Source organism: Eupeodes corollae, chromosome 2 (assembly GCF_945859685.1).
Source record: "Eupeodes corollae chromosome 2, idEupCoro1.1, whole genome shotgun sequence".
NCBI classification, from domain to species: domain Eukaryota; kingdom Metazoa; phylum Arthropoda; class Insecta; order Diptera; family Syrphidae; genus Eupeodes; species Eupeodes corollae.
Window position 1 is genome coordinate 135,953,925 of NC_079148.1, and position 25,143 is coordinate 135,979,067.

At 34.2% G+C, this 25,143-nt stretch overlaps 2 protein-coding genes across 18 annotated transcripts in view; one reads left to right on the top strand and one right to left on the bottom strand.

Moving 5' to 3' along the window:
* LOC129947976 (JNK-interacting protein 3) overlaps nucleotides 1-25,143 on the bottom strand; it is a 70,287-nt gene that overhangs the window by 42,412 nt on the left and 2,732 nt on the right. For 12 of the 17 annotated variants that reach the window (XR_008781802.1, XR_008781801.1, XR_008781800.1 and 9 more), the window contains exon 2: nucleotides 609-629. The exons of the other annotated variants lie outside the window; for them this stretch is intronic. Coding sequence is in view for 9 of the 12 variants with exons in the window: in XM_056058773.1 (XP_055914748.1) it covers nucleotides 609-629 (21 nt within the window). In the remaining 3 variants the exon portion in view is untranslated. The remainder of the gene's footprint in view (nucleotides 1-608; nucleotides 630-25,143) is intronic. 17 annotated transcript variants of the gene reach the window in all.
* LOC129947977 (cytochrome P450 4d8-like) lies at nucleotides 10,947-13,042 on the top strand. The gene is made up of 6 exons (XM_056058780.1): nucleotides 10,947-11,160; nucleotides 11,237-11,623; nucleotides 11,711-11,780; nucleotides 11,847-12,046; nucleotides 12,114-12,479; nucleotides 12,545-13,042. Exons 1-6 carry the CDS (start codon nucleotides 11,001-11,003, stop codon nucleotides 12,880-12,882), a joined length of 1,521 nt encoding a protein of 506 aa, XP_055914755.1. The 5' UTR covers nucleotides 10,947-11,000; the 3' UTR covers nucleotides 12,883-13,042.

A 25,143-nucleotide genomic window follows, 5' to 3' on the forward strand; every position in this document is an offset into this window, starting at 1 on the left:
GGCACTATATAGTGCTAATTGCAAATAAAAAATATATGTACATAGTTTACAACCCTATCCCATTTGAATCTATCTCGCGTAGAGTAAACAATAATTAAAAAAAAAAATAGTTTTATAATGAATCTTATTTTCGAACGAAAGTATTAACAAAACGAAGCATATAAGAAGTAGTAAAAGAAGAGTAGATAACTCAGGAGTAAACAATGATTTCCTGAGGCTTCAAGGTCAATGTTAATATGTGTCAAGACCCAGTGTGTGTAGTGAAGGATGATGATAAGTTTGTTTTCTTGTTTTTTTCCCAGGCTCTGATAAAGAATGTTAATATAATTAACTGTATAAAAAGAAGTAACTGGTTAATATATAACAAGACAAAACATTCAAAAACTTTATTAGAATTGTTAAGTAAATGTTTAATAATGCAGAAACACACACACAGAAACATTGAACATTATATTATTTATATTTTACAAGATAGAACATAGAAACATTCAAACATTTTTTTATTTTTTAGTTTGTTACAAAATTTGTAATTATTAAATTTATAATTTTTACAAAACGAAAATATTCCAAAAGACAAAAGGAGAGACATTTAAATTTGAAACACTCACGATGCTCACAACCTGTTCATTCTGAAATAAAGAAAAATAAAAATAAATAAAATAAAATAAAACCAAATTAAAACAAATAAAAAAATGTATAAATTATAAACTAAAGAATTGAAGAAATTTTCTTTTTTTAATAAAATAAAAATAGAAAAATTAAAATATATGAGTTTGTCAATATTTTGATAAAGGTGCATTTTAAATTCAATAATTAATATCTTCTATGATTTCAAATCTTATCAAAGAACAACTATGAATGATTATGTTTTGTTTATCAAGTTAGGTGATAATTTATAGATCTTATAACTCTCATGCTCAAAAGCAGGACAATAACTTCTAGTATGAGAAGTTTTATTATAACCAGATCGGTGAATCGAGGCACCCCCCAAGGTGGGGTCCTTTCGCCTCTTTTATGGAACATGGATTGCCTATGATTGCTTGGGAAGCACCCCCAAGTTCTGCCGGGACTCCTACAAAATGCCTTAAATAGACTAACAAAATGGGCTAAGCAATGTGGCTTGGACGTCAATCCACATAAACAGAAAGGAATACCATTTAGCTTTTCCGACCAAGCTTAATATTTAGGCCTCATTTTAGACAAAAAACTAAATTGGAAGGCAAATATTGATTAAAGAGTATAAAAGGCTACTGTAGCGATTTTTACTTGTAAAAAGACCATAGGATCAAAATGGGACTTCTCCCCAAAAATAACCCACTGGCTATACACTTCGGTAATCAGACCGATACTCATTTATGGAGCTGTCGTATGGTAAATATAAATAAGCTCATCAAAGTCCAGCGGTCAGCAGGTATGTGCATCACAGGAGCACTTGGCTCAACATCAACCGCAGCACTGGAAGTGCTTTTAAACCTAACACCTCTTGACATCTTCTCCAAAATGGTGGCAGCCAACTCATATGTGAGGCTTAGAGCCACCTCTCAATGGAACAGTAACAATACTGGACATACTACTATTCTAGACAGTTTCAGATCTATCCCAGATCGCTTGGACTATACCACCCCAAAAATGGTATTCGGTAAAAGCTTCCATGAGTCCATCTCTTCAAGATCCTCCTGGGAAGAAGAGAGACCCCTGGAAGACGATGCGGCACACTTCTATACAGACGGTTCAAAGACCGATCACGGAGTTGGAAGTGGTATCTATTCGGAACAAATGAATCTCAGTCTATCATATAGACTTCCCTGTCAATGTAGTGCATTCCAGGCAGAAGTAATGAGTATATCTTGCAAGGATATACGAATCTTCTCGGACAGCCAAGCCGCTCTTAAATCTCTCGCGTCTGTCTCCACAAACTCTCAAATAGTCCACGATTGCCGATCACCTCTGAATGAGATGACGGAACAGTTTAATATTCACCTCATTTGGGTACCGGGCCACAGAGACATTCCGGGAAATTGCAAAGCCGATGATCTCGCCAAAAACGGAACACTTCTGCCTAATGTTAAATAAAAACATAACATATGAACACCACTTGCTACATGCAAATATCTTCTCAAACAATATGCTCTAGAATCAACAAATGCTAGATGATCACAGAATACTACCTGCCTAGCAACCCAGCAAATATGGCCAAGCTTGGACTTAAAACGGTCAAAAGGCTTGATATCCTTGAGCAGACAAAGTATAAGCTCCACAATTGGAGTAATAACAGGACACTGCCTCATAGGAAGACATGACTTTTGTAGAAGCTGCATGGACGAGGAGGAAGAGGAAACAGTCCAACACCTTCTATGTACATGTCCAGCACTCTCCATTGGAAGGAATAACTTTCTCGGTAATCCCTTCTTCGATAATACCAGTGAACTGGCAACGATTGACACAAAACGTCTCTCTAACTTTATTAAAAGTACGAAATGGTTTGTTTAAGTTCATTACTCTCCCATGAGTAACCTCATTAATGGTATCACAATGGACCCTTGAGGACTACGTGCGTCAATGACATCTGGACAGCCACTCCAACCTAACCTAACCTAGGTGATAATTTATTTTAAAGAGTTTTCCAATAAGAAAAAATAATATTTTTTTAGGAGAAATAATTGGATTTTAAATTTATCGTAAAGAAAAAGGTATGTCATTAACAATGAATGGAACAATATAAGAAAAATGGCAGCCAATACTACGGTTTAAGAAACATATCCTTGTCAAAAACCAATTAACATTATTTCGGTAATAAGTCCTCGATTACTTCACGAATTTCATTTTTAAGTTCTTAAATCGACTGGACAGTGACAAAAATCTAAATGTATTAAATTACAAAAGATCTGTAGGCAATTTTAATTACTTTTTCGACAAATAACACATTTAAGAAACTGCAATTATTTCGATACTTCTAATATCGCCTTCAGTTGCATCAGTCTCATTTTCGAATAAGTAAGGCCCAATCACATCTTTAGCCCCAAAACTTATACAAACAGTGACATTTTATGGAAGAGATGTCCGAAACCTATAATTCCATTTATCGTCACTCAAATTTATAATAGATTAAAAATCCGGAAAATGTTGATGCAATTCAAGGTCCAAATCAGCGAAGATACAACATTATTGGTGATGGACTGGCATGAGTTTTTAGGTTTACTGAATATAAAAAGCCGTCTTTACGCAAAATACGGTGCAATTTCGTTTGTCGAATGCCCAATTCCAAATATGGACTAAGAATCGACATACCTGGGATTTCGTTAACATTACGGACTACAGTAGCAATATTCTCAGTTTACCTCAAATGTCCGACGTACAACTTCTTCGTAATGAATTTTAACAATTTCAATGCAGAATTGTGTATGGTTTTCATTTTTAGTAATAGCGTAGTTTTTACCTGTTAAATGTCAAACGATGACAGAATCGAAAGTCATAAGGCATTTTTTTTGTAAACTCAGAGCAGATATCGTAGCTGTCAAAAAAAAGAGCAGTGTTTCGTTTTTTGAGTTAGAGTTCATATTATTACCTTTTATATCTTTCACCTGTTTCTTTTTTGAGCTTGTGAAGGGTTTGAACTATTGTGGAGCGCAAGGTACATTACGACTTTTTTGCTCCGAAATATTTTATAGTTTAAACTTTTGTGTCACACAAAAAAGTGGCCTCTTTTGGGCACTAGCAAAGATACATTCACGTCAATTTTACCACGGATAAAACTTGACATTTGGGACATTATGGTGTTCTTAACTCAATTTTAGAAAAAAATGCTATTGCGTCGATATTGCACCGGAGGTGCGATGTGTAAAAAGTTATGTTTCTTCAGAACAAATTGTTGAATAAAATGAAAGCCAAATAAGTGCTGGAGATAGGTGGGACCAAATTTTCAAGTTTTCAATAAAAAAATAAAAACATTTCAAAAATCGTAGAGATTTGTTTATGCCAACCTGGGTCTAAAAAGGAAATCCAGAATTAATTAAAAAAAATATTCTTCCGAAAAGTATTTTAACAATATTAATATATTATAATTCGATGTCAAAGTTGTTTGACTAACAAACATGATATAAAAGAGTTTAATGTTTTGTTAATTTTTTGTTAATAAGTTAGAGATTGAAAGAATCTGTGTTTATTGTTGCACCGCTTTAAGTTTTCCAAGTAACAAACATCGAGTCCATAATATCAAATAACTTTTTCGGAAATTGTACGATTTTATTTTCTAGAACAAATAAGAATTAAACATAGAAAATATTTAAAGAGAAACAAACTTACAAATTGGTATATATATACAACACATACAAAAAATAAAAAACACACTATTTAAAAATTCAATTCTAAACACTCCTTTACAAGATTTGAAAACAGAATGAAAATTATTTCCAAAAATTAAAAAAAAATTTAAAAAAAGTCAAAGAAAAAGCGATCTCGGAAAATATGGTCACTGTAGTTATAGCAATCATTGAAATCGATCCGGAAAAATGTTTGCATCGACATTTGACGGTGTTTCCCTTTGATTAGAAATGAGAATCATGTACTGATCGATCGGAAATCATACAAAGAATTTTTGTTGAAAAACAATGTAATTGATCATTTATTTTTCTATTTTCCAGACAGAAATTCATTTTCCTAAACAGCTGATACTTATATGTTTAAAAGTGAAACGAATCGTTCCACTGATTTGTGTTTTTGTGTTCCAATTTCACACAATTCCAATGACGGATTTCTGTCAGTAAACATTTTTCGGTGGATTTCAATCAGGAAATTATTTTAACAATTTCAACGCGTTGTAGAATAGTGTATCGTTTCCATTTTTAGCAATGGCGTAGTTTTTACTTGTCAAATGTCAAAAGATGACAGCTTTAAAAGTCGTAAGGCGTTTTCTTTTTTATGTCAGAGCAGAGCCAGAACTGTCAAACAAACATTAATTTTTTAAACCTCTGAACGTTCAGAGCTTCAATTTTTCATTTTTAACAACATGTACATAGTTTCAGAATCTGTATCCTCACTTTCTTCAAAAAAAACAAATCGAATGCTTGTTTGTTTATAAATAGTTTTAATATTTTAAATTAAGCTTTGAATTTTATTTCTTATTTCTGAAGAAAATGAAAAATAAATTGAAGTGTCAAATAATGACAGCTTAAGTTTTCAGGTGTGTTGCAAAAATAATTCTAAACTCTCAGAACACTCTTTGTTCAGATGATGTTCGAATATATAAGATATGCTCGAATTCTGTTTAGAGCTCTATTCTGAGTTAAAAAAGAAAACGCCTTATATTAGCTGTGAATAAAACGTGGCTGACTACATATTTGTTTCGTGTGGTATGGAAGAGACAGATGGAAAATTCTTAACAAAGACACTCTAAAAGAAAGATTCCGGTCTTTCTATGAAGTGTCTTTGATTCTTAAGCTTTTGATAGTTCATTTCTCCAGTGTGTTTCATAAATAAATCGGAGAGCTCTGATCAAATTCTGCTCAGAGAGTACTCTATGTGCTCAGGCTCTGCTCAATGCTTTGTTTTGCTTAAAAAGAAAAAATCCTATAGCGAGTTTATACTTGTCAAAGCAAAAACACTCTATAGGCAGTTTTCTTTCTTAGTTCAGAGCTGAGCTCTGAGCAGAGTCTGAGCGAACAGAGTAGAGTAGAGTTCTGAGCAGAGTATGTTCAGAGCTCTCTGATCTTTCCTTCCGTTCCTTCTACTAAAGCGACTAGCCTCCCTCTTCCGTCATATTTATTGTTTTGACGATGTTAATATCCCTGCTTTCAAATATCAAATTATTTGTGTTCAGCATCTTACTCCGTTTACTCTGTTATTTTATTCTGAACACACAGAGTGCGCTCTGAACATGTTCAGAGCTAAAAAGGAACCACGAATTTTGACAGTTCGAGCTCTGCTCTGAACTAAAAAAGAAAAACGCTCTATATGAAGATATAAATCCTCGGTAGACATCTTGGTTTGCCTACAACCTAAATTGAAAATCAGACTCATAAACTTATTCTTAGTGTGCGTCATTTCTCCTCGAATTTAGGAAATTTCCCCCAAAAAACTTAGCAATTGATTCTATGTAGGCGTGAAAACACGTCAATTTTTCTCGTTGATTTCGTCTACATTACAAATACAACAATGTTAACAAATGAGTTTTGGAGGGTGATACGTACGAAGGATTTATATCTTTATATAGAGTGTTTTGGTCAAAAGATGACATCTTCGAATTTCATAGTTGCCCAAATAGTGAGATAGTCAAAATTAAACCTCTTATTAGAAAACCCTTTAGGACCCTACTGGTACCAACTATATATGAAATATTGTAGTAAATTCTTAATTTTTTGGGCTTAATCTGTGCAGTTGCTACAAAGGCACAAATTAGAAAAAAATTGCACACAAAATAAGCATGATAAAAGTATCATAGCTGATACCAGAGGTCCCAAGAGAGTATGTATGTAAGGGGCCAGTTATAGCTATCAGTAAAATCCATCAGCAAAATTTGAAACAGGAGGAATCTGAAATATTTTACTGATGAGCGTTTATAACAATCAAGACATTTACGTCATTAAATTAAATGTCACTTGCCTCAGACAATTTTTTTACTGTTGCTTTCATCAGTAAAATTTGTTTTGATGTGATCGGAACAGTAACAAAATTGTCTGAGGCGCGAAGCCTCGAAGTGACATTTAATTTCATGAAATAAATACTTGAATATAGGATTCATCTTATTGCATCAATCTTTTGCTAGAAATAAATCTGTAACATATTCAAAAACTAAAAACACAAATGTTACTGATGGATTTTAATGGTAGCTACAACCTGCCCCATAGCTATAACTGCCCCTTTTAGCTTTAAAAAAAAAAACAAATAGCGAGCTTTTACTTGTCAAATGTCAAAAGATGACAGCTTCAAATTCATAACTGCCCGAATAGTAAGACAATGGGCGCATTCATTAAGCTAGTGACTACGTAGTCAAAATTCAACTAGCTTTGTGAATGCAAAATTGCACAATTCGCTTAATAAAGTATCGGAGAAGTTTCTCAACTGTTACGCATTGTTTTGTTCCCCAAGTTTGTGCCGCGTAAAACATGACAGACTCAGATACTGCTTCAAATATCTTGAACTTGCTGCTATGTGCTATACTTTTGTTAGAAAAACATTATTTTCCAAGTTGCAATAATTGCACTTTTAGCCTTAACTAGTTTCTCTCTTAGATAAATTTCCATGCTCAAATTTTTCGTTAAGTTAACTCCAAGGTATTTGAATTCCGTGACAACTTCAATGACCCTTCCATTATAGAACCATTTTTCTTTCGCTGAATTGCAGCCTCATCCTCGTTTAATAATCAAAATTTTGGACTTATTAAGATTCACCATCAAACTCCAAAGTTGAAAATATTGATACAAGCGGTTTATCATTAACTGCAATGATTTAGGACAAAAGAACAAACAGTCCGCAAACTGCAATGCTTTTATTATTTGTCCGGCGAAGTCTATGTCACCTGGTAAGAGGTCTGTGAGATCTTCAATAAACAAGGCGAACAGACTCCCGATTGTGTTTTAAACCCTCTCGACAACTTTTCTACATTCCATACCTTAGCAATTGTATCTGCATATAGATTCTGAATAACTCTTCCGAACTTCCATGACATTCCGTTACTATACAGCTTGTAGATAAGCGCATGTCTATCGATCATATCAAATGCAGATTTAAAATCAACAAAAAAGCTTCTTGTCCTTCTTCTTCTTGTCAGGAATGTTTCTGTGATACTTTTAAGGGTAAAAAATGTGGTCAACCGTCGAATAACCTGTCCTAAAGCCTGCTTGAAACTCCTTTAAGAGCTTGTTGTCTTCTATCCATTTATTAAACGTTTTTACAAAAATAGCGTGAATATTTTATACGAAGCATTTAGAAAGGATAATATATATATATATTAGACACCTCGGCCAAGCTCCCTTTCTTATGAATCGGGAAAATGATGGACTCCTTGAATTCTAGTGGTAATATTCCTTTTTCCATGACATTGTTAAATATAGTTGTCAGTCGGTTGATTAGCTCTGCTGTGCCATACTTATAAAATTCTGCTGGTATGTCATTCGGTCCGTATGCTTTCACATCTTTAAGTTCCATTACAGCTGAATTCACTTCTTGGTGTCTTATTGAGCATTTCATTTTTAAAACCCGGAGTAGCGTATTGAAAGTTTCCCTTCTGTCGGATTCAACAAACTCTGAAAATGATCTGCCAGCTTATCAGAACCTATACTAAATTGGATTGAACACTTTTTTCCGCTCAGCTGCTTTAACAGTTTCCAAAACTCCTTTCCACTTTTACAAGACGCTAATCTCTTGGATGCAGCTTCGAAGAATGCTGCCTTCTTTACCTTACATATTGCCTTAAAAGATCTATTAGCCAACAAATATTGATTTTTTAAAGTAGCCATCATTCGAACATCTGTATGCTCTAAGCCAGCTAAACGATAATTCTCGTTCCTTTTTACAGTCTACATCAACCCATGGCTCTATGAAGTTCTTCCGGGCTTTGCTGTTGGCAGCTACAGTTGGAAACGACTCCTTGATTATTTTGTCCAGCTTGGATAGATCACAATTTCTTTGACACAGCAATGTATTGCTTTGTCTGAAAAATGTAGTGAACAAATGGACTGATCGAACAGAAATCACATTTCAAAAATAATTATCAAAAAAATGAAAGTAATAAAAAGTTAATTCCTCTGTCTTCTTTTATTTTCAAAAATACTAAAGCTCTTAAAAAACACCCTATATAAAGTCAAATTGTAAGTTGTGAAAACAAAAATCTTATTTTGTCCATTTCTTAACTCTTCAACTAAAAGCTTAATTGCTTTTGCACACTATTAGTGTCTCTCAACACAACATCACAGCAATATAATAGAATTTTCTTTTATAAGGCAATTAAATATAACAATTTTATACTTTTATGTAGATTAGTTAACAAATCTGGTTTTCGAAGAGTAAAATTCCTGTTTTCTATATATTTTTTAAGTAAGCAATTATATTTAGCCCAATAGTCATATAGTGGGACAACCCAGATCGATGGGTCAGGCAAAATTATAACAACGATTATATCTAAAGGTGATTTGTTTTTCTTTTTTCTCTTTGATTACCTTAGGTACTTGAATATTACACAATTTCATAATGACTCTAGGCTAAGCCTCATAGTAATTACAAAAGTCTTTTTTTTTTTGGTTCGATCGATGCAACAGTCTATTACAGCATTTCATTAATTTTTCACTAAGTTAATCTTGATAGTAGAGATTTATGGGAATGAAGAGCAAACAGTTATAAGCAACAACAATAAGAGGTCCAGAGTACAGACAAAAAATAATACTTTCACTTCCTAATTACGGGTATAAGCATAAGCTTGAACAGGTCAAAATTCACCTCACTGTTAATAGTCTTATTTCCTATGTTTAAAAACAAAAAGTAAAATCTTTTGTTTTCTTTTTATGTTTTGTTTGTTAAAAACAAATGAGACTAGACATAGTGCTTGAAGGTGTGACGTCATTGAATGACTATTTAACTGAATGAGTTGTTATTTAAAACTGAAGGTCATATTTAATTCGCTGCCTGCCGTCGCTGCCGCACCATCATAACAGGTCACTTTTATGCTCGAATAGTTTATTTACTTTTTGGTTGTGAAAATTAAATTCCGAAACCACCACAAGGTAATTATATAAATTTGGTGGGCAGGTAGTTGGTTTAAAAGATGGTTTGAATTTGGTAAAGACAAATTTAATTTAAAGAAAATTGTCTTAGGTTTCTTTTGAATTCTGAAAATTCTGTAAAATTATATTTAATGTATCAAAATGCAAATGTCAACACATTTTGGTAAGGAAAAAAATTATGATTCGTTAAATTTAAGGTTTTTGAATACTTGACTAATAGTCCTGTGAACAAAAAGAGAATCTTCTTGGCTTATGGCCATTGCATATACAAATATTGAACACATTAAAGTACACTGAGATATCTTTTTACCAACGTTTTACAAATTGTAGACCTGAAAAAAACTGCTTTCAAATGTTTACCCTACCATTAGAGTAAGTTGCTAAGGTAGTCTCTTGGGAAATACTGAGGAAACTTAAGATCACCGATTTAACGCAAGTGAAATAACGATCAGCATTTCTTGAAGGTTTCTAAATACAATTTTTAAACGTTGTTTTTGCACTTCACAAACATGATCACAAGACTGAACAAAAATCAAACCAGTACACGAGTACTTTGGTGGGCTGAACCTAGCGAATAGCTTCGGAAAGTTATTTGTAGCTCATTTTATGGTATCCAACAATTTGCCTTCCTTTCAATACTCACGCAGGAAACATTGCATAGACCGGGACGTTCGAAGATGCCAAATTTCGCAGCTGGATGTCTTCAGATCGCGATCGGAATAAAAAACTATTCTTGCTAAAGGAGGTCATAATTAAATCACTGTTGTCAACACTTTATGTATCAAGTCCAATCAAAAAGTCACTTGGTGGATTTAGGAATTGAAATATAGAACACACTTTTGACAAGAATGTAGATTTTTTCACTTAAAACTAACTTTTTTTCCTCAAAGTTATCCATTTTTATCGTTTCCTCACGTTAGATTTATGTTTTCTTAGGAACAAAAACCGATCCATTTTGTATTGAGACTTCTTTCAACTAATATCCATTCCTTGAATAATATTACAAATAGGTATAATTATTTGGCGTTATTCGTTTGAGTCAAAAAACGAACCTTAATTTACACAAATTCTGATAACTAATATAAATCTTCATAATGTCAGCATTTTTATGAACAATTTGCATACATACAAACATTGAAATCGGAGTCGATTGGTTTTTTTTTTAGTAATCGAAAAAAAAAATCTTAAAAAAGATTATCAAAATTCTCAGGGGCTCTCTGGAATTGTTATTTCCAACATTCAGCCATAACCAAAAGTGCAATCGAACGAATAGCCCACAAAATAATTATGGTGCTGTGGTTGGGAATTTTGGTTGTTCTGATCGTTCTAACTGTTACTCAATACTTCCTTAATAAACATAAAAATCAACTCGTGGCGAATCTTTCGGGACCTTATCCATTTATTTTACTTGGAAGTGTTCATAAATTATTTTGTCTATCACCTCAAAGTAAAGCAACAAAAAAAAAAACACTTACTTTTGACTTTCAATTTACATAAAACCTAAAATAAATTTTTCTTTTTAGACTTCTTCAAGCTCTTAATACATTTTCGTAAGATATGGGGAAAAACATATCGAATTTGGATATTCAATCGATTGATCATCGCAATAGGAGATCCCAAAGTGGCTGAGGTTCTTCTGAGCAGTCAGACACACATTAAAAAACATCATTTGTACAATTTATTTCGACCATGGCTTGGAGTTGGTCTCTTGATGAGCGATGGACGTAAATGGTTCTCGAGGAGAAAAATCATTACACCGACTTTTCATTTTCAAATTCTCGAGCGATTTGTGGAGATCTTCGAACAACAAAGTGATGTTTTGGTGAAACAACTGGAGAAGCACTGCCAAACAGGCAAGGAGTTCGATGTGCATCCATTTATTGGATTGGCAGCATTAGATATCATAACAGGTGGGTGATGAATTAAAATGCACAGACACAGAACAAGTGAAGGCAGACAGCTTATTTTTTTTATATATAATAAATTCAATTTGATAGAGACTGCGATGGGTACAAAGATCAATGCACAGACTGATCCCACAAATGAATACACTCGAGCAGTAAATGAGTAAATTATAAAAAAAAACACACACTTCATTGTAACTTGAATCTTATAAAAGTCTATTAAACTTAGCATCACTCGGATTATGTCTTTGCGGTTTCTAAACGTTCCTATTGCAAATGAGACTATATTTAGTATATTCTGTCCCAGAATCAAACGTCGCCAAGTGGAATGTATAAAAACAATGCATAGCTTTACGATAAAAGTCATCGAAGAGCATCGTAAGGCACTTCAGGAGGTATTGCTGGTGGAAGAAAATGATAATCAAGTTCGTAAGTTGAATTGCATCTAATTTAAAGCTTCAAGTATAATGAAACGATCTTTTTTTTATTTTTCAAGATAACGTTGGGGTTGAAACAAAAAAACGAATGGCTCTTTTGGATGTTCTTCTGCAATCAACATGCGAAGGGAAACCACTTACGAATGAAGATATACGAGAAGAGGTTGACACATTTATGTTTGAGGGTCATGACACAACAACTTCTGCTTTAAGTTTTGCCCTCACCCAAATTGCCCGACATCCAAATGTCCAACAAAAACTTGTCGAGGAGATATGTGAAATTCTCGGCAAAGAAAAAACCCCAGGAATTAGCTATAAACTTTTACAGGAGTTAAAGTACACCGAATGCGTTATAAAGGAGACTTTACGACTTTACCCACCAGTACCAGTGATTGGAAGGGAACTATTACAAGACATGAGTTATGGTAACCATTAATTAAAATTCTAATTAGAGCAAATTAATTAAAATTACTTTCACTCTTACTAATAGATGGAGGAGTCCTCCCAGCTGGAAGTGAAGTACTTGTTGGAATTTGGCTAATGGGCCATGATGGTGATTTGTTTCCCGATCCAGAGGAGTTCCGACCCGAACGTCATTTGATGGAGGCAGCTGAACGTGCAAGTTCTTTCTCATTTATACCATTTAGTGCAGGTCCGAGAAATTGTATTGGACAGAAATTTGCTATGCTTGAGATGAAATGTGTAATTGTGAAGATTTTGAGAGAATACGAATTATTGCCATTGGGCGAGGACGTTAAGCCAACTATGAATCTTATATTGAGATCGGAAAACGGGTTTCAATTGGGTTTACGACACAGAATATTATAAAAGATCAAAGTTTTTCTATACATACATCTAAAAATGAATTCAATGTAAAATCATTTACTTTTTGTTAAGTTTAAAAAAAAGAAGAGAGATCCTTAATTTTAAGTTTAATCAAAATAATTAATTACTTAAAGAAATAAAAACTCAACTAATAATAAATTTAGGTATGTAAGTTTTATTTGCGATGGTTAAAGACAGTATGATAATTACTTATGATACTTATTTTACGACTCTGAAAACTGCCCTTAAAGTTTGGAAATTCGCTAACCTAGAATCATGTGTTGTGAACTTTTTTGAAGGTTAACTGAATATTTACCTACTCCATATTTTGGTTAATGTCTATGTACATAATAGTTAATAAAATAATTTGTTTACATTAACTCTATTACCCTGAGAAGGTTATAAAGAAACTTAATAAATGTTTATCTTTCTCATTCATTAATAACTTCAAAAAGACCATTTCCAACAAAATATAGAAAGCATAATCGGAGTTAAAGCGTTAAGACGAATGAATTGTTTTAAAATAAATTTATTACGTGTTTTAGTGCATTTTTTTTTTGTGTGAGTAATGTTTACATTTTTTTTAAAGTAAATGGTGTACAATTTCAGTGCCAAATTTTTTTTGTTAAACATTTATGTATTCTAAATAAATTTTACCTACTTATCATTTTTAATACTTAATGTGGTTCTGTTTTTAAGTTCATGACTGGAGACAAATAATTTTATATGCAATTATTTTGACATGCGTTATCTTAATTGTTAAGACCTTTATTATTTGGTTTAAAGATTTATGTACTTAGTTGTTGCTACTATTATAATAATTAATCAATTTTTAAACAAATATATTCTTATCTATATTTGAGTGCAGGTTTGAAGAAGGTTCAGTGAACGAATAAAAATAATGGCCGTAATTTAAATATATTATGCGTTTATTGATTTGTATTCAATTACTTCTTAAATTTACTTTTTATAATTTATTGCATGTTTTTAAAAGAAATGTAATGGCCAAAAGTGATATTTTTCATGAAATAACTTCATTTTAAAGGTTAACATTATAATTTGATTATTTTTGTTAAATTTTATGACAATTTAAAAAAAATTCTTTTCTAATAGAAAGTTCCACTTTATACTTCCTACCAAGGATTAATTATCAGTTTGGGTTTTACTTAAAAAGCCTGGAAAGATATTTTCTTGAGCTTTAGATTGCCAAACATTAAACTAAGTTTCTTTTTAATATTTGATTGTACTCTAGTATCATTATTACTGCGTTACTTTCCTGGAACAATTTAACACTAATACTTGTACCCGCGCTTGTACGAATGTGCAACTTGGTTGGTACTTTTAATTACAGAGATTTGTTCTTTAGCCATACTGCGTGAATGTTAAATATCTGCACAGAGACCCTAACACCCCTTTATTTTTAATTATTATTACAGCGATTTTTTTGACTACGCAATACAAGTCGCTATTTTAAAGGCGATAGTTAAAAATATTGTCCCTAGAACTTACTCAACAACACACAATAAACTTTATTTTTTAAAATGATATTTAATATTAATGTAAAGAAAAATCAGTTTCTTTAATTTAATTAATCACCCTGTAAGTCTGCCAAACATCAACATGATGAATCACACTTCAAAATATTCAGCTGATAACATGTGCAAAAAGATTGTCAAACTAAGAATTGTTGTCAAGCTAACAATTGCTAAAACTATAATTTATTAACATTAAATGTCGTTTCTCTAATTACGGGTGATATTTATTGTAAATTATTTTAAGTTAAAATGTTTAAATAATAAACAAAATAATACTCTAATTGCAGAGCAACTCATATTTGTTATAAATTATTGTCATCTGAATCAAGACATAACCTTTATATTTATAAAAATCAAAATCAAAGTAACTTAACTTAAGTAACGCATCGGCAAAGCAAAAGCGGAGTACGGTATGCTGTCGAAAATTTGGAGGAATAACTCTATCAGTTAAGAAGTAAGCCCCGATTGTTTCGCACAAATGTAGAATCTTCGGTGCAACTGAAACTATACCCAGACAGACAAGAGCTAGAGATTCCTGGATATCCCAAGTCACCTGGGACAAAATCACATATAGAAGAACACTTAAAATTAGAATCAATTCTGAAAGCGGAAATTGATCCTAAGAAACGAGTATAGAGCCTCTCATAAGACAGTGCAGCGGTGTGTGAGACGCGACTAACCATCCCGTGTTAGATTTGGACGCCAAGCTTTTAGTGACCATAGAAGATCAGCTACAAAGATGGAAGGAGCACTTTTGTGCGCTGCTTAATAATGACCACAATGCAGAATTGAATCCACAATTGAAAAACATGCGCATGGTATTGACACCAGTCCCCCAACAAGTACAGAGTTAAGTAATGCGATACATCTTCTACAGAAAAACAAAGCAGTTCGACTTGATAGAATTCCTGAGGCGGCTTCCCGTATTTTGCTTAACTCGTGCAGGCTGTCTGGGAGAGTGAAACTTAACCAAGGGACTGGAAGGATGGAGTTACTGTAAAGTTACCAAAGGAAGGAAACCTCAAAACTGTAATAACTGGTGCGGTATGACAGTTCTTTCCGTTTTTCCGAAGTTACTATTATTCTCCAGAGGATTAAGTCCAGGATCGAGTCTACCCTCAATAGGTACCAAGCGGGGTTTCGCAGTGGCCGATCGTGCGTCGACCACATCAACGCCCTGCGAATCATACTCGAATAATCATCTGAGTACCAATCACCGCTGTACCTAACGTTTGTAGATTTTGAGAAGGCGTTTGATCGGTCAATCGTGAATATCTGGAGACCGCTTATTGGGCGAGAAATCCATGAGAAAATTGTCGCTGTTATTAAAGAATCGTACAACAATGCAGAGTGTTTTGTGTTGCACAATGGACAGCTTTCCGACTCTTTCGATGTTCGTCACTCCAAGGAGATGTCTTGTTGTTGTATATAAATATTCATATATATGGGCAACTGTACTGAATTATTACTTTAAATATCAACTTAATCAAGTTATCAATTGATTTAATATTTTCCTGTTATCAAAATAAAATATTATTCGATTTTCATTTATATTATAATAAAGACGTTTCATAATTGAGTTAAAGGAATTACTTCAAAAAAATTATAAATTTAAGTGGTCAAAATCGTGCGAATTAGCATTTATTTAACTCAAAGAGGAAATTATGAGCAATCGTGTATTAACTCCTTATGATCCACAGTTACAGACTACTTTAGCGAGTGATGCGAGTCCTGTTGGAATAGCAGCTGTTTTGTCACAGATTGATGAGGGTGTAGAACGACCAATTGCATTTATATCTCGATCACTAACACTGTCAGAACAAAATTATAGCCAACTCGACCGCGAAGCACTAGCTATTGTTTTTGCCATTGATAAATTTTACATGTATCTATATGGAAGAGAATTTATTTTGATCACAGATAATAAACCATTAACCAGAATTTTTCATCAACATTCAAAAATCCCAGCAATGACATCATCTAGACTTCTAAGGTATGCTTCGTTCCTTCAAGGATTTAACTACAAAATTCAACATAAAAAAGCAGAGGAACATCTTCATGTAGATTGCTTGTCGCGAAACCTTTCAACCGATTCATTTCAAAAATTTAAATTTTTCCTAGACGACGAAATCAAAGACCTTCAAGACCAAATTATCAATCAAATATCAACCGTGTCGTTAACAGCAACATCTATAGCGAAGGAAACAGAAAAAGATTCAAAATTGTCGAAACTTAAACAGGATTTACTTAAAGGCCAAATAGAAAACCCAGATTATTCTTTACAAGATGGTGTTATTTTTAAAGGAAATCGCGTCGTTATTCCAAACACTCTTCAAGACGAAGTCCTTAAAGAATTGCATCGTACTCATATCGGAATTGTGAAAATGAAACAACTGGCTCGTAAATATTGCTATTGGAATGGAATAGACTCAAGCATAGAAAAACTCGTCAGGTCTTGTGAAAAATGTGCTCTTTGTAAGAATAGTCCTCCTCAGATCACTACTCATCATTGGGATGAACCAAATGCTAATTTCGATAGAGTACATATTGATTACGCTGGTCCATTGCAAGGTTATAATTTCTTCGTTCTAATCGATGCAAAATCAAAGTGGCCAGAAATCAAAGTTACAAATTCAGCTCCTACATCAGAGGTAACTATCAAATTTCTTCAAGACATTGTAGCAACACATGGTCTACCAAAAGTTATTGTATCAGATAACGCTTCGATTTTTCAAAGCAATGAATTCAAAGCATACTGTAAGGAAAATGGTATAATGCAAAAATTTATAGCGCCAGGACATCCAGCTACAAACGGGTTAGCCGAACGATATATTAAAACATTAAAATCAAAATTAAACGCGATGTCAGAAGAAGAAGGCTCAATACATAATAAAGTACGTGAAATATTATATCGTTATAGAGCAACACCTTTATCAAATGGTAAAAGTCCAGCACAACAATATCTTGGAAGAGAGATGAGAATAAAATTAGATTGCCTACGTCCTGTTAAATATGAAAAATCTTCCAACGAAAAAGTCAACTCAATTCGAAATTTAAGTGTGGGAGATAGAGTTCAGTCAAGATTTTACTCAAACGGAAAGCCAGCTTGGAAATTTGGAGTTGTTAAGAAAAAGTTTGGTCAACTGCATTATGAAATCGAGCTCGACAATGGATATGTATTAAAACGCCATATAAACCAATTATACAAATCAGAAGTGGTTTTACCCGAAAAGGGAAATACTATTCAAGAAGATCAACCGAAAAGAAGTGATCCAAGTATAGATGAAATACAAATTCAATTTGAGCAAGTTCCAGTAATTCCAGGAAGTTTTGAAGTTCGAAGACAATCAGGAATAGAGACAATGAACATTCCTGAAAATCGAATACACACAGACATAGAACCAAGCAACATTCCTGTTCCAAATCGAAGAACGAATAGAAACCGACGGCGGCCAGGATATCTTCAAGATTATGAATAAAATAGTGTGGGAGATTGTTGTATATAAATATTCATATATATGAGCAACTGTACTGAATTATTACTTTAAATATCAACTTAATCAAGTTATCAATTGATTTAATATTTTCCTGTTATCAAAATAAAATATTATTCGATTTTCATTTATATTATAATAAAGACGTTTCATAATTGAGTTAAAGGAATCCGCTTTTCATTCAATCCAGAGTTCCAAGACACAACACTTGTCACCAATTCTGTTTTTGCTGCCGATTAACGATGTGATGAGCAGACTACAAGCTTTCTTTAACCGTTGTCTGCGCTCTATTCTGAAGATTCGGTGGCCGCAAAACCGGAGAGAAAAAATTGGACGCAGACATTATGCAACGGAAATGGCGTTGGATAGGCCATACACTGAGGAAACCTGAATATAGCGAAACAAAAGACCAAAGAAAACTTGGAGGTCATCAGTTTTGAAGAAGGCTTGGTCTCACAGCTGAGGTCAGTTGCGGTAAATAGGGATAGGTGGATGGATCTTAAAGTTAAAACTTTGATGGTTACTTCTGCCCTTACAAGAAACAAAGTGAATGTCTTCGTAACATCCTAAGGATTTTCTGTCCAAACCGTATGTCAAACAAGGTCCTTCATAGAAGGAAAGGTCAGGAACCTATAGACTCTATAATACGAAGGCCTAAGTGGCAATAGAACGCTTCGAAAAGGTAACGACAGCATTGCAGGCCTAACAATGCAGTGGAATCCGCTCACACAAGAAGGAAGAAGAGTTTGATGGAGCAGGACAGTCGAGGCGGAATCAGCATCACTAGACAAGAGTTGGAGGGAGCTGAAACACATCTACAGAAACCGTACACGATGACGCGTAGGCGTAGTAGAGGCCCTATGCCCCTTAAGGTGTTCCCAACTTAACAGGTCTGAGGACCTAAGTAAGTAAGTAAAGTTAATTTAAAATCCAGATTAATAAAACTTAATAACAAAGGGTCAATTTTTTTAGAGGTATACAACTTTTAAATGCAATAAAACAAATATTATTTTTGATAACAATGCCTAATTGTTAAATCATTTCAGGCATATCGGCGAGGCGTAGACTAGCGGCTATACATATTCCGAAAGAAAATTTTCAAGCGGCGTTAAGCACGATCTTGGAGGCCAATTCACGGATTTGCATTTCCACAAGAGATAAAAATAATCTTGTGATCAGTCATCGACTATCACTCGAGCCGGCAACAGCTTTTCTCGCTAAGCTATCGTCTCAATTTCGTTGGTGCTTTTCCCGCTATTTCTATAGCTTTCTCTCACTCCCACGCTTTCTTTTTTTTTTTCTTTTGTGATTTGTGCAAAACAAAGTCTCTTATAGTTAAAAAAATATAAGAACTATGGCCCAAGGGCCACGTGGTGTATCAGTGGGTAATCAATTTAGCATTCTCTCTAATGAGATGCTGTTTGAGCCCAAAAACAAAAGACGCAAAAGACCTAATCCAATCAATCCTTTAGATAATATAAACAGCTTTAATAGCCACCCCAAATTCATTATTATATCACCCTCGGACCCCAATAAACCCTTCAAAAACTTTAGTATCTTCCTTCTCAAAAAAGCAATCGACAGTATAAGTACTCAGTATGAAAGTATTACCCAATTACGAGATGGTAATCTTCTCATCCTTGTTAAATCTGAAAAAATTGCAAATATTTTCCTATCAAAGAAAAAACTCTCAAACCTCTGCGATATTTCCGTGAATTTACACGAACAGCTCAACACGTCCAAGGGTACTGCCTTTGTACCGTGTCTAAATAACATCCCAGAAAAAGAAATCGTCGACGGAATGAGTTCGCAAGGTGTTATAGCAGTATATAAATTTACCAAAACAGTGGACGATGTAAAATGTCCCACTGGCCGAGTTCTATTTACATTTAATCTCTTCCGTCCCCCACCAACAGTCGATGTAGGCTGGTTCAACATTCAAGTTGAAGAATATTTCCCGAATCCCATGCGGTGCCGAACCTGTCAAAAACTCGGACACACCTTCAACCGCTGTAGAGGCAACCCATCATGTGTAACATGCAACCTCCCTCTCCATCCAAATTCCGAATGCACGCGTACTTCATGTGCTAATTGCAATGAAAGTCATCCATCATCTGATAGAAATTGCCCAAAGTTCGCCCAAGAAAAAGAGGTTCTTAAAATAAAAACAATTCGAAAATGCTCAATGGCGGAAGCCAGACAAATCTTCAGAGAACAATATCCTCATGAAATCTCCAACCAAACCTTTTCTCAAGTTGTTAAAACCATCCCCCAGACTGATCCATCCAATCAGCCAAACCTAAATTCAACAAGCAATACCACCGACACTTCTAATAAATCCACCTCACCTCGTTTAAACACAGTCAATAACACCGATAAGAACGCAACCCCAACCAAACCTCCTTCCTCTCAAATAAAAATGTCTTCCTCAAATCAACAACCCTCTTTAACATCAACTCCAGTCCACCAAAATAACTCTAAAGCCGACACTCAAAACTTCTTACTATTAATTACTCCTGAAGTCCAAAGTAAAACTAATTTTGACAATCAATCCCATTCAAATCAGCAATCGACCAATATAAAGCTCAACTTAAGGTTCTTCAGTGGAACCTCAAAGGCTACGTAAATAATTACGATGAGCTAAATATTCTAATAAAAGAAAAAGACCCAACGGTAATATGCCTACAAGAAACCCACTGTCAATACGACCTGACTCCCTTCTCTCCTAAGTCATTTAAGTCTTATTTTAACAACTTACCCTCAAATACTAACTCCAAACAAGGCGTCGCTCTCCTTGTTAAACAAAATATCCCTCACAGAGAAATCTCTATCAATTCCATCATTTCATGCTCTGCAATAGAAATTATGTTACCGACCAAAATTTGCATTCTGTCATTTTACATTCCGCCACACCAAAATTTTTCAAAAAATGATCTTGAAACTATATATAATCAACTCTCTCATCCAGTCATATTAGCAGGAGATGTTAACTCTTGGAATATCCTTTGGGGCTCTAATTGTACAAACAATAGAAGTAAAACTATTGAGGATTTTATTTTGGATTCCGATCTTTCTATCTTGAACGATGGTTCGCCAACCCATCTCTCCACCCATAACACCCTCACCCATATCGACATCACATGCAGCTCTCCCGAACTCCTGCCAAAATTACAATGGCAAACCATTGATGACCTTCATAACAGCGATCATTTCCCAATAATTACAACCATTAATCTTGATCACGACACGAAATCCATTCCCCGTATTCCCAAATACAAAATAGATTCAGCCAACTGGCCAATATTCAAAATGGAAATTACTAAATTGTTAACTGACAAACATTCCTCTTCAAATACTAATAAAGAAGCCGCACTAATCCTAAAAGCAATCAGATCTGCTGCAAACATAGCCATTCCTCAGACATACCCAAAACAGCATAAAAGAACAACACCGTGGTGGAATTCTGAATTAGCTGAACTTCGCAAAGCCAAAATGACAGCCTGGAAGAAAATCAAAAAACAAACAAATCAAGAAAATTTGATTGCCTTCAAAAAAGCTAATTCAAAGTTCAGAAGACAGCTTAAAATCGCGAAAGCAAAAAGCTTCGAGGACTTTACGTCAAAAATAAGTCCAGAAACCTCACCAGGGAAAATATGGAGTAGCATCCGTTCTTTAACTGGCAATCCCACTTCACTAGCCATCAACCACCTTAGTTCACCAAAAGGCCCACTCTCAGATCCCACTTGAATTGGTAATTATATTGGTCATTGCTGGTCTAAATACTCAGAAGATTCCAATTTTACAGAGGAATTCAAAACTATGAAACATGAGGTCATAACCCAATCAATAGTCTTATCTGCAGCTAATTCCCAAGCCCAATTCATTGAGTGTGAAATCTCTATGGTTGAACTTGAAGCCTGCCTTCATAAACTAAAAGGTAAAACTCCAAGCAGGGACAGAATATCGTACTCTATGATTAAAAACCTCCCAGCTGAGACAAAGCAAAGACTTCTGAATCTATACAATACGATTCTTAAAACCGCAGTCATTCCCCAAAGCTGGAAAACAGCCGCAATTCTTCCAATCCCTAAACCTAACAAAGATAAACCAACTCCAGACAGCTTCCGACCCATCTCTCTCCTCTCATGTACCACTAAAATCCTCGAAAAAATTGTCGCAAAACGAATAATGTGGTATGCAGAAACTAAACAACTTTTTAGCCTAAACCAAGTTGCATTTAAAACTAATAGTGGGTGTACAGACGCCCTGCTTTTTATAGATGACTATATCTCTAGAGCACTGAGCTCCAAAAGACATGCATCTATACTCACCCTAGACTTTGAAAAAGCATTTGACAGAATAGGAATACACGTAGTGTTAAAGAAAATCAAAGATTGGGGCCTTGGCCCTAATATCTTTAATTACGTTAAAGCTTTTCTTACAAATAGAAAATTTTGTATAAAAACTAATAACACCTATTCTGCTACATACAGATTACAGAACGGAATACCTCAGGGATCTCCATTATCTGTCGTTCTGTTTTCCATTGCATTTCAATATATATGTGACATTTTAACCAAACACAAGTCTCTAAAATACTGCCTCTATGCTGATGATGTATATATTCTCTGCAAAAATCAAAATGCTATGGAAATCAAAAATTCCCTCACAAATGCTCTTAATGACATTTTAGAATGGACAGTTTCTTCTGGAGCTAAACTTTCATTACCAAAATGCAAAGTCCTACATGTATGTCGGAAACATTATTGTACACCTCCGTCAATTAATATAAATAGTATAGAAATTGAAAATGTAACAAATTTAAAAATTTTAGGACTCATATTTAATAGTAAATACAATTGGCACAATCATTGTTTAGATCTTAAGAAATCTCTAGCTGCAAGGTCTAATATTATTAAGTATTTATCAAGTAGGAAAAGTAGCGTACATGTAAATACCCTTTGTAATATAACAAATAAACTAATATTAAGTAAAATAGATTATGGTATTTTTATTTATGGCAACGCTCCGAAATCAACACTGGGGATCATTAAACCAATCTACCACCAAGCAGCAAGATGTAGTATTGGCGCCTTCCGCACTACTCCCATCAAAAACATCCTGGCAGAGGCTGGGCTCCCTACTTTTGAAGAGCGAAGAGAAAAAATCATATATAAACTATATGCTAAACTGGTATTTTCGTCGAACTCGATAATCGACAAAGAAGTCAACTTAACACTAAACCGGAAAAGAAATCACAAAACACCATCAGCCATTTTCACCATACTTCAATCTGCTAACTCTGAATATCCCAAACAAGAGTTGTTAAAAACAAAAAATTCTGCTCTACTGGAACCTTCTTGGCTCATCGACTCCAACTCCTTTATAATGAACCTCGCATCCCAAAGAAAACCCCATACAAACGTTGAGGTATATCGCAAGATTTTCCTAAGGATTTCATCTGAGCTCAAGTCCAAAAACTGGAAATTTACTTTTACCGATGGATCCAAATCTTCAGAAACTACAACGTTTGCAATCACAAATGAAGACGGCAGCAAGACACTTTTTGGATTACTTCCACAAACCGCGTCCATTTTAACTGCTGAAGCCTTTGCCATTTTTACTGCCATTCAAGAGGCTATAAAAGAAAAAAACAAGCAGGTTATTTGTACAGACAGTCTCTCTACGATCAAAGCTGTCAAAAATACCAACAACAACTCCAACAATCTCATCAACAACATTCGCTCCTTATTAGTAAATTCAAACGAGCATATAAAGCTAATGTGGACCCCTGGACACGTTGGCATCCGTGGCAATGAGCTCGCTGATAAAGTCGCCAACCTTGCAAGCAAGTCACCAACCTACCTCTATAATATTTACACCAAGAATGACCTTGTGAAGAACCTCACACGAAAACTGGTAAGCACCCAAGTAAATGAATGGAGAATATACAACCATCACTATGTAGGAGTGAATCCAACAAAATCAAAACCTATATACCTACCCTACAAACTGCAAAAAATCAAAAATAAAAAACTTCATCCGACTCCGACTTGGCCATACCTCTGCCACCCACCTCCATCTCCTCAAAAAAGAACCTCCTCCCATCTGTCCTACCTGCAATGCCACATCTGACCTACAACACCTGCTCCAAAACTGCAACAGAACTAAACCAATCATAGAGACAATTCTAAATGGAAACAACATCATCCAAACGCTGAGATACCCAAGTTTGTCTAATATAATTAAGATCAATGATATTTTTTAGAAATTGAAACCATTATATAAATGTATGTGTGTAAAAATTTATTATAGAGCGGTAGGCCTTTGCAGCTAGAAGCTCAATAATTTGTATATTAACATGTAATTTATTACTTGTTTAATAAATATATAATAATAATAATAATCTTGTGATAGTGCGAAAGTAATTCTGTCTGTCTGTCTGTTACTCAATCACGCTTACACTACAGAACCAATTTCCATGAAATTTGGTACGGAGATATTTTAATACCCGAGGAAGGACATAGGCTACTTTGTACCTCGGAAAATTGACGTATTCCCATGGGAAAAATTACTTTCCGGGAAATCTGATCGTTTCACTCCTAAATTACCGAAGATTTGAATTTTTGTATAAAATTGATATTGCGGGAAAACAAGGCATTTCCAATCCTTATGAAATAAGTTGTCGAAAATGGTAAACTTATCATAGGCGTATATTAACGCGGGCTTCGCGTGCCACGTGACTCAAGCCCTTAAATTTAGACCCGAACTCTGGCTCAAACCAAGTTCCACAAATAATAATTTTAAACCTAAAATGTGCTATGCTCAATCTTTCATCGCCAAACACGAGCCATGTATACTTAATTTCTATTTATTTTGGTTCCTTTTAGTCTGTAAGTGAAACTAAAATGTAAATAGTTACGACAGTCGTTATAATACTTAATTTAAATAGAAGGTTTTATAATCTCCGTTTCGTTTAACTTTTTTTTCCCGTGGACAATTATATGTAGCGTGCTCACAAGCCTTGAACCCACAAAACCTTTACGTTCTGGCCAAGGAAGGAAAAACAAAAAAAAAACGTATATAAAAATGTATATCGGTACAATTCAAATATGCGTACAAAAAAGTATAGCTCAGGTTTGTTCATACTACTACTAGTCGCGGGTAAAAATTAGTTAATAATAAATATTTTCTCAGAATCAACGTTATATTTCTTTTAAAAAATTAAAGGCTGA